The sequence below is a fragment of the Scophthalmus maximus genome, chromosome 11, assembly GCF_022379125.1.
Source record: "Scophthalmus maximus strain ysfricsl-2021 chromosome 11, ASM2237912v1, whole genome shotgun sequence".
NCBI classification, from domain to species: Eukaryota; Metazoa; Chordata; class Actinopteri; order Pleuronectiformes; family Scophthalmidae; genus Scophthalmus; species Scophthalmus maximus.
Genome location: NC_061525.1, coordinates 16,851,038 through 16,862,967, shown reverse-complemented (window position 1 = coordinate 16,862,967; position 11,930 = coordinate 16,851,038). Strand labels below are relative to the sequence as shown.

The 11,930-nt window shown below is 46.5% G+C and overlaps 1 protein-coding gene and 1 long non-coding RNA gene across 2 annotated transcripts; one reads left to right on the top strand and one right to left on the bottom strand.

The window, feature by feature from the left end:
• The first annotated feature begins 7,164 nt into the window (after window positions 1-7,164).
• Window positions 7,165-10,800, top strand: phox2a (paired like homeobox 2A). Its single transcript, XM_035623642.2, has 3 exons — window positions 7,165-7,787; window positions 9,104-9,291; window positions 9,489-10,800. The coding sequence occupies exons 1-3, from the start codon at window positions 7,565-7,567 to the stop codon at window positions 9,975-9,977; spliced, it is 900 nt and encodes a 299-aa protein (XP_035479535.1). The 5' UTR covers window positions 7,165-7,564; the 3' UTR covers window positions 9,978-10,800.
• LOC118299705 lies at window positions 9,837-11,872 on the bottom strand. The gene is made up of 3 exons (XR_004789925.1): window positions 11,825-11,872; window positions 11,678-11,752; window positions 9,837-9,973 (listed from the first exon to the last, which is right to left on the bottom strand). It is a non-coding gene; the product is annotated as an uncharacterized LOC118299705 (long non-coding RNA).
• Between the last annotated feature and the right edge of the window lie 58 nt (window positions 11,873-11,930).

The window sequence follows — 11,930 nt, the reverse complement described above, 5'->3', positions numbered from 1 at the left end:
ACAAAAGCCTCAGCAAAATGAATGTAATGTAAAACTATCCTCATATTTTTTTGAGGAATAAACATTAGCACAATATCGACAAAAAGGCCAAAAGGTTTGACCCAGGGTGCCTCTGCAACAAAGTCGCTCAACCAAACTTTGATGAACCAAATTACAAAAACCGTCTAAAACTATGAAATAATATTTATTAAATGACCTAAACCCTGTGACATCCAGCCCCCCAGGGGGTCCGGGCCCCTGCACACGTTGACAGTGTGAGATGTGGCTCTTTCTTGCTCTGTACTGTTGCTGAATACTAATCTGGCTCTGGAAGTTTTGGGTGCGTTCGATTTCAGCAGCTGCAGCTGCAGCAGCAGCGAAGTGCAGTTGAGTGCAGCAGCAGCAGCAACAGCAACAGCAGCAGCCAGGTGGAGGTGGTGAATGATGAACGACGACCAGAGGTTTCTCCCATTATCATATCTGTCCCCGCTCTTATCGGGGGATTTTCATCCGTGTCCCTCTGCACTACTCTTGCAACCCCCTCCCTCCCTCCCTCTCTATGTTACTCCCCCCCAGGAAAGCGATCGATTTCACCTCCATTACCTCCTCAGTCCACTCGGCTGCAGTTTTAAAGATGCTCCTCGTTCATGCACTACAGTTATCACAGATTTTTGATTTTTGATTTTGTGTGTGCGTTTGGTTAAATCAGACTCCTGGGCTCTTTGTGTTAACGCCTGGAGCTGCTGCACACACACACACACACACACACACACACACACACACACACACACCGACCGGATGCCGTCCGGTTACCGCAAGGCAACCACGTGACAATCCCCTGGGAGAATTAGCATAAAAGACGAATAAAGGACCTGCACCAAAAAAAAAAACACACAACACAACAGTCTGTCCTCCTCCTCTTCTTTTAAAGAAAAAGGAACAAATCCATTCCGCCCTAATTCGAACCTTGCTCAGGGACAGCTCGCGTGGCAGATTGCAGCCTAATTAGTTTAGAGGGAATTTAATTCAATTAACTTTCCACAGCTCCGCGCGCCCCGCCGCTGGGCTGCTTTCAGAGCGCGGGGCCAGAGCCGCAGATCTAATTAGCGTGTTTGGAGAAGCTCTCCTGCGCGCGGCCTTCCCCTCGCCGCTCCAGCTGTGGTGTGCGCGTGTGTGTGCGTGCACCGTGCTCTCCCGGGACCTGTTTTTTATCCTAAAAAGCTTCTTCTTTTTTCTTTTTTTTTTTAAGGAACATGCCGTCGTCCATTAGGGTAATACAGGCGTCTGGTCTGGTGCCGCAGTGGAGAGATGTACGCAGCATGTGAATAAACCCGCAGCTGCTGTGCGTCATCGTGTCCCGGCTGCTGAGCGCGCGTGGGACTGATGTTCACAGTGGACCCGGGTCAGTCTCAGTGAGATTTGACGGGATATGAATTAATGGTCACATTTTGAGGCAAAACTTCGTCTCAATTGTCTGCGTTTTCATTATTTGGTTTTGTTTCTCTCTTTTTCTTTTGGATCCAATCTTAAAATGATTTATGGATTTCTTATCAACAAATTCTCTCTAAGGCGATGAGAGAATGTTTTGGGGAACTTGAGTGCACATGTAAACATTTTCCTTTTATTTTAAATGGAAAATATCAATATCTCGGACTTTCTCCCTCTCAATGTTCTAGCGGTTTTCTGGGGTGTTCCTCTTTACGCTCGTGTTTCTTGGACACAACAGGTTCTAAATACAACTTCGCCGAAGTATTATTAAAAAAAAAAGCGTTATCCTAAGATAACATTCAAAGTTTTGAATGTGTCTGTATTATGGAGGTGGTTTGTGGATATTATGGAGCCGTATTCCATATGTTTCTCCTCTGGAGTGGAAGGACCCCCGGTCTGATTTCAAACAGGTGTATCAACACGGGGCCTACACCTGACCGAGCTGCAGTAGCCACAACACACCGGCTGCTGTTGCTCCGGTCTCTAACCCGGTTAAGCGCGCGCCGTAGTCTCGAGCCGGAGCGTCACGGCACATTCCGGTAATTGGGGATTGAAATGCGGGGACAGGCGCACCGACGGGACGCCCCCCGCGGCCCAGAGCCCACCAACTCCTTCCCTCCCTCCCTCCCTCCGGCACCGTCTCTCATCCATCATCGGGAAAATCAAATGCGCACCGCCAGCCTCAGCCTCAGCCTCAGCCTCAGCCTCCGCTGCCGCACAGACGCATGCAGGCCGACGTTAACGGCGGGATCTGTGAGGCTTTGATTCTATTTTATGCGCAATCAAATCCGCCACCGAGGGAAGAGAGGGACGATGACACGACACATTCTGGTGACAGTGCAGGTGGAGAGGAGAGAGTGTGTGCGATCTGTCACCGGCCTGCAGTCAGGAAGAGTTGTTGTATAACGACACACAAGTCTCCTTAAATCATGCACATATTTAGTCTAATATATACAGTAATATTTATAAACTATTGATAGACATTTAAATGTTTTATTTTAAGGACCGCGGTAGATTGTAGACACATGACAGGAGAACAAGTGCCATAATGAGGCAGCAAATTAGATATTGTGCCAGATTGAGAGAGAATTCAATTGTTTTGCAAACAAACCAAAATGCGCACTGGTTGCAACTACATCAGCGTTAACGAACTCGTTTATAACCGATTTCTATACCCACTGTTCAATGTCCTCCATGTTTGATCTCGAACGGCTATGGACATAATAATTCAATATGCATAACAACAAGATGTCCAATTAAATTCAGAAGAAAAAAAACACGCGCCTTTTACAAATCAATTAGATATTAAATCAATGCATTTATCGTAATCAAAAAAATAATCCGAAGCGTAATCCACATCAACATTTTAATTGATTAATAATTGATAATTATTCTTGATTGCGAGCATCTTAAAACGCAGAAATGGGGATCATTTTTGTTAAAACTCTTGCAGCTCGGTTGAAGGTTAATAATCTCTGTAAATATGACATTCTATATCCACCACTGCTTCTCCCAACGTCTCTGCACATCACCACCACGCGATGCAAAATCATTTTTCGCTTCACGTGGCTCCGACTTCAAATGACTCTTAATAATAGCAGCATGTGGAACCGCATGTTTGTTTTTTGTTTGTTTTTTTACAAAAGAACATCTTTTTACAATCCGGACCTGAGAATCAATAGCTGCCCGCAGTCTGAGGCGGGGAAACGGCTTTCGACACACGGGGACATGTTCTTCTTTGAGCGGTCATGATGGATGGAGGTGACGGACTCTCTCTCTCTCTCTCTCTCTCTCTCTCTCTGTCTCTGTCTCTGTCTCTGACTGACAGCCTCACGCGGATTCCAGACCACCACCGCGTGTCACGGGACAGATACCGGGCTGGGGGCCTCCCGCGTGGCTTTTCTTCAGACCAGTGTCGCCGCATGTCCCCATCCTTTACTCATCCCTTATCCCCCGCGCCTCTGTCCCTCATACACCGCTCTGTGTCTCCATCAAGACCGTCCATCCATCACACGTCTGCGCCTCCCTGACACGCACAAGCGTTGCCAAAGGTGGAGGAGCACCAGAGACAATACTCTTGGAGGATGTGAGCAGAACAAATTTGGGGGAATTAATTAAGAGGATTCCTCTGCAAACCATCTCTCTTCCGCGTTTGAAATAAGCGAGCAGGGGAATGAGGGAATGGAAGGTTATCTGAATATGAGGCCCCAGTGCACTTTGATTTCCACCTGGAACAGGAGCAGAAGAATAGTTCTTTCAGGAAGAATCACCTCCCCAAAATGAAGCCTATTATATATATATATATATATATATATATATATGGTGTTTGTTATGGAGCAGGATCATGATTGATGTTTGAGCAGAGAGCCTACATTCATTAATCAAGGGGGGCACATGACAAAAGAAATCAGATTAGATTGAGATTTAGCCTGGTGGATGGGTCATCAATCTATAACAACTCAATTTGATTTTATAGTCTTCTTAATTGTTCCAACATATATATTCTTTTCATGACTTCGCTATAGAGTAATTAATTGCTTCATGGTTCTTATCCCTCAGTTTATATATGATTGTGTGGTCTGGTGCCTCACAGTTTAATACCGTGCACTCCGTTTTAATCACACCGGGGAAAAAAAGGTGTATGGGCCCTTTAATGTTAACTCAATCATAACTGTCACTTAGAAACGAAAAGTGTAAAGATTTCCCCCCTCTATAATAGTTGGTCCTCCGTGGGCCCATAATCCCTATAGTCGGGGCTCCCTCTCTCAGGGGCCCTCAGGAGCCTCTGGGGGACCATTGTGTCCCCCCTCTGTTGACTCAGACGTCATGAATGCCAAAGCTCCCCGTTACTGTTTCCGTCCAATCGCCCCCATGAATGTAAAAGTCCAAAGTTAAAGCCTCCGCGGAGGAGCAGTCTCCCCCTGCGCCGGAGCACTATGGGCTGGATTAGTGGCCTGGAAGAGACCGGTCCGCCCTTTGAAGGGATTAAAGTTTAAATGCTTGAAAAGCGGGAGAGCTAGGGTCGCTCCTGGCTGCTCTTTTTTATTTTACTTTTTTTTTTCGGGAGGGGTGGGGGGGGGGGGGGAGCCAGAACCGGTCTGTCAGAGTTAAACTCTGAAACAGTTTAAGTTTCTTGGTAAACTCACCTCTGAACCCGCCAGACGGGACGGGGACACACAACAGCCGGCACTGGGCCCTGGGAGCCAAAAAGCCAAAAATCACGAGGCTTATAAAATGAGTGTCTATTGTAAAGAACATGGCTGCGCGATCACACAGAGCTCAATATTTAGCTACAATGGGATGATGCACGATGTGTTCTCATCCAACAAATGTTTCACTGCTGCGAACATTCTCATGACACAACAATTGACAGCGAATTGAGTCATGTGGTATTTACTGAGGTCTATACGTTTATGTCATAGAATCTATGAAGTCTATATATGTGTCTGTGGCATAACAACTGTATATAGACCTACAGTATAACACAAGCTCAGACGTGTCTCCTGGGATCGAGGTAAGTCCAACAAAACGACTTAATCTTAATCCTGTTATTTGCAGCATTCATTCTGTATATATATATATATATATATATATATATAATTCACATTCATAATTAGTCATCATCATATCCAGGCCCGTGTAAAATACAGAATAATGATTAGGCCATTATCGCAACAAGGATAAGAATGTCAGCACGTCACATTTGAGGTATAAATGAGCTGGAGACTTAGGTCGGATAACGACGTGTTAGAGCCACAATGGCGCGCGACAGTGCAGACATGTTGTGCACTGACACATAACTTTGTAACTTTACAGAGAACACGGGATCGAGTTGTGTCCTCTTCAGTTCAGCCCTGTCGTGTGTGAGGCCTTGAAATGAGACATGACGCGATGTTAAACCGAACCACGGAGTCAAATCAACCAACGCGCGCACGAGACGAACAACAACCGGATCAACAGGAGCACCGCGTGCCGCCCCGCCCTGAACGTCCACCGGGCTCTCACCGACCACACAATAAACGCTTCACACACACACACACACACACACACACACACACACACACAGGTCTTATCAGCAATGCTCATTTCGTACAGCAAATGCACGAATGCGTGCGCGTGTACGCGCGCGCGCGGGTGTGTGTGTGTGTATTTGCTCTTAATGACATTAAGGAGCATTTCCACGCAGCCTCTGGTCAAGCAGTGAGATAAAAAGCGCGCACACTTTGAGCTCTTGTTGTTACCCATTTTATGTGCGCGCGAGCCAAACTCAATTAATTCCTCGCGTGCGTCACACTGCGTTTGTGGATTATATCATTTGGTGAAATTTATCCACTAATAAAAAGCCTGTTAATTTCTCGAACAGAGCCCTGAAATGCAGCGATGCTTGTCGTGTGTTTTTTCTTTTGTAAATGGCACCAGATTTGGAAATTACGCGCGCCTGCCTGTCGATCTCCAAGCCCTCCACGCTTGCGAGTGCGTGTGTGCGTGTGACGGGGGCCGTTCGGGATATGACTTATCACATTGTATGACACCGAACAATAAACTTAAACCAATTTATGGAGCGTCAATGCGTTTACGGTTTAGCCCGTCGCGGTTGCTGCAGTTTGCTCCGCAGCCAATTCCCTCTCTGGTCCTATACATCAAACTGACGCTCACTCTGGTGACATCTCCGTAAAAAAAAAGTGATCGGAATCAAATCAAAAGCTTTTAATCTCAGCAATCACCGTCACATCTGGACGTTCCCCCCCACATAAAGACTTCTGTGCGGCTGAGCTGCAGCTGTTTGACACGAAGGGTTTCTTCGGAGTGTTTGGGACTGAACCTGCACCTGTTTACCTCATGATAATATATTGATTAGTCATTTTTTTACTGTAAATTTGTAGGCCCTCACCTCTTACTCTGATATAGCAGAAACCAAATGCTAAAACCTATATGACACAGTAGAATGTCCCAGTCGCGCACAGAGAAGAGATGCATCCTGAGTCTGATCGTTTTTACGCATTGATCCAACTCCGGTCAATTTCTAAACACCCAGCACAATGATTCCGGTTACATATTTGCTCTTCTCGTAATGATGATAGTAATTATAACAGATTTTTTTCTTTTGCAAAATTAATAATCTGAGGTCTAAGTCTCTGTCGACTGTCTACATGCGAACATATAAAACGAACAGGGGCTCGGGTCAATCCGGCAGGAACAGCGATTCAAGACGATGTTAGATCGTGTTTTTGTTCCTCGGCTCATGCGTTTGAATCATTTCTTTAAAAAAACAGTGAAGCAAATGTACTAACTGACGACCGGGTGGTTATTGTCCTACCTGCAGAGTTTATGACCGGATCGAACTCATGAGGGATTTATTTAAATTTGTTTTAATATATATATATATATATGTTCGTAACATTTGCGCTGAGCGAGGAGACTGCACTCGCCAGATTTATAAAAAAGGTTCGGTTAAAAATCGTTAGTTTTTAGACTTTATTATTTAACTCCTGCTGACACCTGCGAGCTAGCGAGGCTCTGGTGCGCGTGGGCGGTGCAGGGGTGAGGGGTGGAGTTATTTGGGGGGCGGGGGGGTCCGTGTCCATGCTCAATCACTGGTGGCATTGTCATGGAAACTACAGACCACCGCCTCGCCATTGTCTCGCGCTCAGCCAAGTTTATTATAAACAGCGCGCGAGCCGCAGCGCGCCGTCAAACGGAGCGCGAGCGCAGAGCGAGCTGCAGTCCAGTGGGGAGGAGAAGAAGAAGAAGAAGAAGAGGAGGAGACGACGGGACGGGAAGAGACAGCAAACCAGGGCAAAGTGAAAGAGCAGAACGGCAGCGTAAACGAGAGAGAAAAAAACGTCTGGATTAATTTAGCGAGAACAAAAACCCAAAACGAAAATCAGACGCGCGACAGCCACGCGCAGCCGGGGGGAGTTTCGGGGAGAGACGCACCTTGGGTCCGTGGACTTACACCGGAGACGCAGAGCAACACTGAACATCGCCTCCTAGAATAGAAACACTGAGAGCCGAAGACTCGCTCGCCTGACGCGGCTCGGTCTCCCCCTTCGCCTCGTCGTGTCCGCGGAGCGGTGCTCGCACCGGCTGAACCTCCATGTACAAAATGGATTACTCCTACCTGAACTCCTATGACTCCTGCATGGCGGCCATGGAAGCGTCGGCCTACGCGGACTTCAGCTCCTGCAGCCAGGCCAGCTCGTTCCAGTACAACCCGATCCGGAGCGGACCCTTCTCCAACCCGGGCTGCACTCCGCTCAGCACGGCCAGCTGCACACTGGGAGCCCTGCGGGAGCACCAGCCCACACCCTACTCCTCAGGTACATATATAGATTATTATTATATCAAATGTGAAATATTCTATATATGAAGGTCTACAGGGATTCTGAATCAAGGTGAGCGTGCAGGACGAGGGGACTCGTTCCTCATCCTCCAGGCTCCACCACGTCATTTGTGACACAACTTCAGTTATGATGAAAAATAAAATAAACATATCTGTATTTTTCATTAAAAGATGACCGAACCACGTGTTAAGTGGCCTGTTAGATCTAAACTGTTTCACATGGATTTTGTTTCATGTGACTTACTAATAATCAAATCACTGCAACAAAAAAAAAAAGAAAAGCTACACGACACCTTATGGACAGTTGCTATAAATATGTGCGTCAATCTGCGAATAAATCAGAAGACTGTTATATAATCTATAATAATAATTTTAAAAAATACATCACTATAAAAAGTGCGCATTTGACATCTTGCCGCAATCTCTCTCTCTCTCTCTCTCTCTCTCTCTCTCTCTCTCTCTCTCACACACTCTCTCTCACACACACACACACCTGTTGGCCTTTCCTCTCGGCCACCCAACAGACAAACTGAAGCAATTATACTTTATTTATCTGCAACGGTATTTAAAAAAAAATAAAAGATTTCGATGCTCAGTCTTCATTTCGTTCGTCGTTATTTGTTGAAGCTGTGACATTCACCTCCTCACTGATTTTCAAGTCCGTGGGGATTTTGACACAGACTTCACTGAAATATTCATCAAATAAAGGAATTTTAATAAATAATTTAAATAGAAAACACTTAAAATTCATGCGTTCACTGATTAAAGTCGAATTAAGAAAATGCAGCTGAGACTTTTATGACTGAACATCCTAATGATATTTTTGCGACTATAACTATTTTGAGTTATTGGGCAAAATGTCTACATTTTTTGTTCCCACCATAAAGGCCAATTAACGTATTAAACAAAATAATTAATTCTGGCAAAATAAACCAAAGTGTTTTTGTCTTTGTTTTAAATGTATCAGGTTAGTAAATGGATTACAGCCGTAAAGTGGCCTGCAGGCCTCCAAGCCTCCAGACGGTGTCGGCTCTCCTTACGGTCGTTTTTATTTATTTTTATTTTTTATCATATCGTCATTTCTGATTGGATCCGGAGAAAATGAGGTCGTTTCGTCAATCGATGAATCCGCCACCTAACGAACCAGTAACTGCTACGCAAAATCAGCTGTGACCGGGCGGAGGCTCCTGCAGTTTTTACGCAGGGGCCTCTACGTTGTTGTAAACCCACCGGCCCTGAGCCGTTCCGTCAGTCCGTCCAACAACTAAACAGATCGAAAATGTCCTCCCTCAGTTCCGTACAAGTTCTTCTCGGACCCCTCCGGCCTGAACGAGAAGCGGAAGCAGCGGCGCATCAGGACCACCTTCACCAGCTCCCAGCTCAAGGAGCTGGAGCGGGTGTTCGCCGAGACGCACTACCCGGACATCTACACCCGAGAGGAGCTGGCACTGAAGATCGACCTGACCGAGGCCCGGGTACAGGTGAGAGCAGCAGGCCAGAGATACTTCTGCTCGGCACGTTTTATACCGGACACTTGCCAGCCTCAGCCAATCAGAATATGAGAAACAAATGGTCTTTAATTTTGGAGTTTGGGCCCATTTTTCTCTTTTTAAAAAAAAATTTGATTAACTTATCTTTAATCAAATACTTATTTTACCTCTGTCCGTGTTGTCGCCAGGTTTGGTTTCAGAACAGGCGTGCCAAGTTTCGTAAGCAGGAGCGCGCAGCCAACGCCAAGGCCAACAACTCTGCAACAGGCAGCTCCAGCAGCAGCAGCTCCGGGGGGAAGAAGGGCGGGGAGACGAGGTCTTCGTCCGACGACGACGAGTCCAAGGAATCCACCTGCAGCCCCACGCCTGACAGCACGGCCTCCCTGCCGGGCTCGGCCAACGGGAACCTGGGCAGCCCTGCGAGCCTGAGCCCCAGCCCGGCTCCTGCCAACAGCGGCTACGCCAACACCTCCAGCTCTCCGGTCCTCCAGGGGCTGAAGCCGCCCAGCTGGTCCAGCCTGGGGCCGTCCAACCCGGCCGTGGCCCAGCCCGATGCCCAGACTCAGGAGATTCTGAAGGCCTGGCACCCGGCGGACAGTATGACCGGGCCTTTTGCTGGCGTCCTGTCGTCCTTCCACAGAAAACCCAACCCCGGCATCAAGACGAACCTGTTCTGAAGCACAGAGGAAGAGGGAGAAAAAAGGGAAACAGACATTGTGTGGTCTCCGGGGACAGTGCAGAGTTTCTAGCCACTGAAGAGTCAGGACTCACCCATTGTAACAGTGAACTCACTGGTGTGCTCTGCTGTAGCCCAGCAACCTTGTGTCAAATTGATTCAGAACTCGGATAATGCGGTCAGAGGTTCGGCCACCGTCTCTCTCTCCCCAAAATATAATGCAACTGTGCACATTATTAACTGCAAAACCCAACTTGGACACGGACCGGAAATCAGCCTTCTCCAGACTGAAACAGTGTTGTCATCGCTATTTAATGATGTAAAACTCTCCATGTACTCAAACTGTTACCTGACCAAAAACTTCACAGTGTCAAACGGATATGTGTGCGTCCAGCCCAAACTCTCTCGACTCCCTGACTGTGACACACAACATCTGACCCTCTGACCTTCTTCGCCGCTCTTCCCTTGCACGCCTACGTTTCACATTCCCACACTCGCGTTGCGATGCGCCCGGGTCGAGCCCTCGGACAGGCACAGCCGCAGCCGCAGCTCTGATGATGAGCATGCCGGTCAGGTACGGACTTAGGGCAGAAATCCAAACATCACAAAACAAACATTTACTCCACAAGCACAACTTCCTACAGCCCCCCCTGACAACACAGACACACACCAGAAGGATCTAAATCTGTTTGTCGAGCAGAAACAGGGCCACCAAAAATCCAATTAGAGAAGCCGGGTCCAGACTGGAAACCTCCCCTGTACAATTCATCCCCTCCCTCCTTCTTTAATGTATTAAGTCCTGACTCCCCCCCCCCCCCCCCCCCCCCCCCCCCATTCTCAATGTGACCCCTTCCGCCTGGCTGTATGATCCCATCATGCCTTTCTCTGTCAAACAGTGGAAACGTTGTTCAAATTCAGCGAGGGAAGGAGAACTGGAGGCGTATTCAGTTCACGTTCACTGCAGTTTGCTGCCCCTGTACTGTGGGTGAAGGCGAAGAGCCGAGTGCAGCCTATAGCATCTGTCTAATTATTATCAAAATGTCAGAAGTTGGTATGATTGGTATGACTCCTCAGTCAATCTGTGGTATATGAACTCACAACTCTGACTCCTCAGTCAACCCTGCTGCATTAACTCTCCTGCAGCTGACAAATAACACAACGATCTTTCGTCATTGAAAGATAATATACAGAGTGATGGAGTTTTCTACGACTTCCCTCATCTTTATTTTGTTAAAAGGCAAAAAAAAAAGAAAAGCAACTGTTTCTACTTTCTTTCACCTTGTAACGTTGCTTGTGAAACATCTCGATTTTTAATTTGTTGCAAATCACTGAGACTGATTACAGAGATGGTTTTTTTTTGGGGGGGGGGGGGCAAGTTTACTGTAGAAATCTATTAAAAAAAAAAGGGAAAAAAATGTATTTATTAATATTTTTTATTATATCTGTGAGAAAACCAACACATTTCTTTGAACTGGTCCGCAAAATTCTGTAAGTGTAAATCCTGTAATTAGTAATATAAATATTAGGTAGCCTTTTTGTTTATTTCTCTCACGTTGCTTTACAGAGTTATTTCATCGCAGAGCATCTGTCTCACAGGCCCACGCGTCTATTGGAAACCACGAACCGACAGATGCTCAAGTGAATGAGAAGTTATAGCACTACTCTGAATATTCTAATAAATCTACATTATGGAATCACTACCTCACGTGTTGGACGATCTGGTTTCTTGTGTGTGCGACAAAAATGACGTTTCCCAGGACTCTGAGGTACGAGCTCCTGAAAAGATGTTGAAATTAAAAAAATGTACGACTCTCATTTTGATTTTACCGTACTCTCTCTTTCCCTTACTGAGGCAGGTCTACTGCTCACGCACCATTCATCGCTATGGCTCTCCCTGCAGACAACAAAAAAACAAGACAATGTTGTGATGAAAATCATGAAAACATGCTTTACA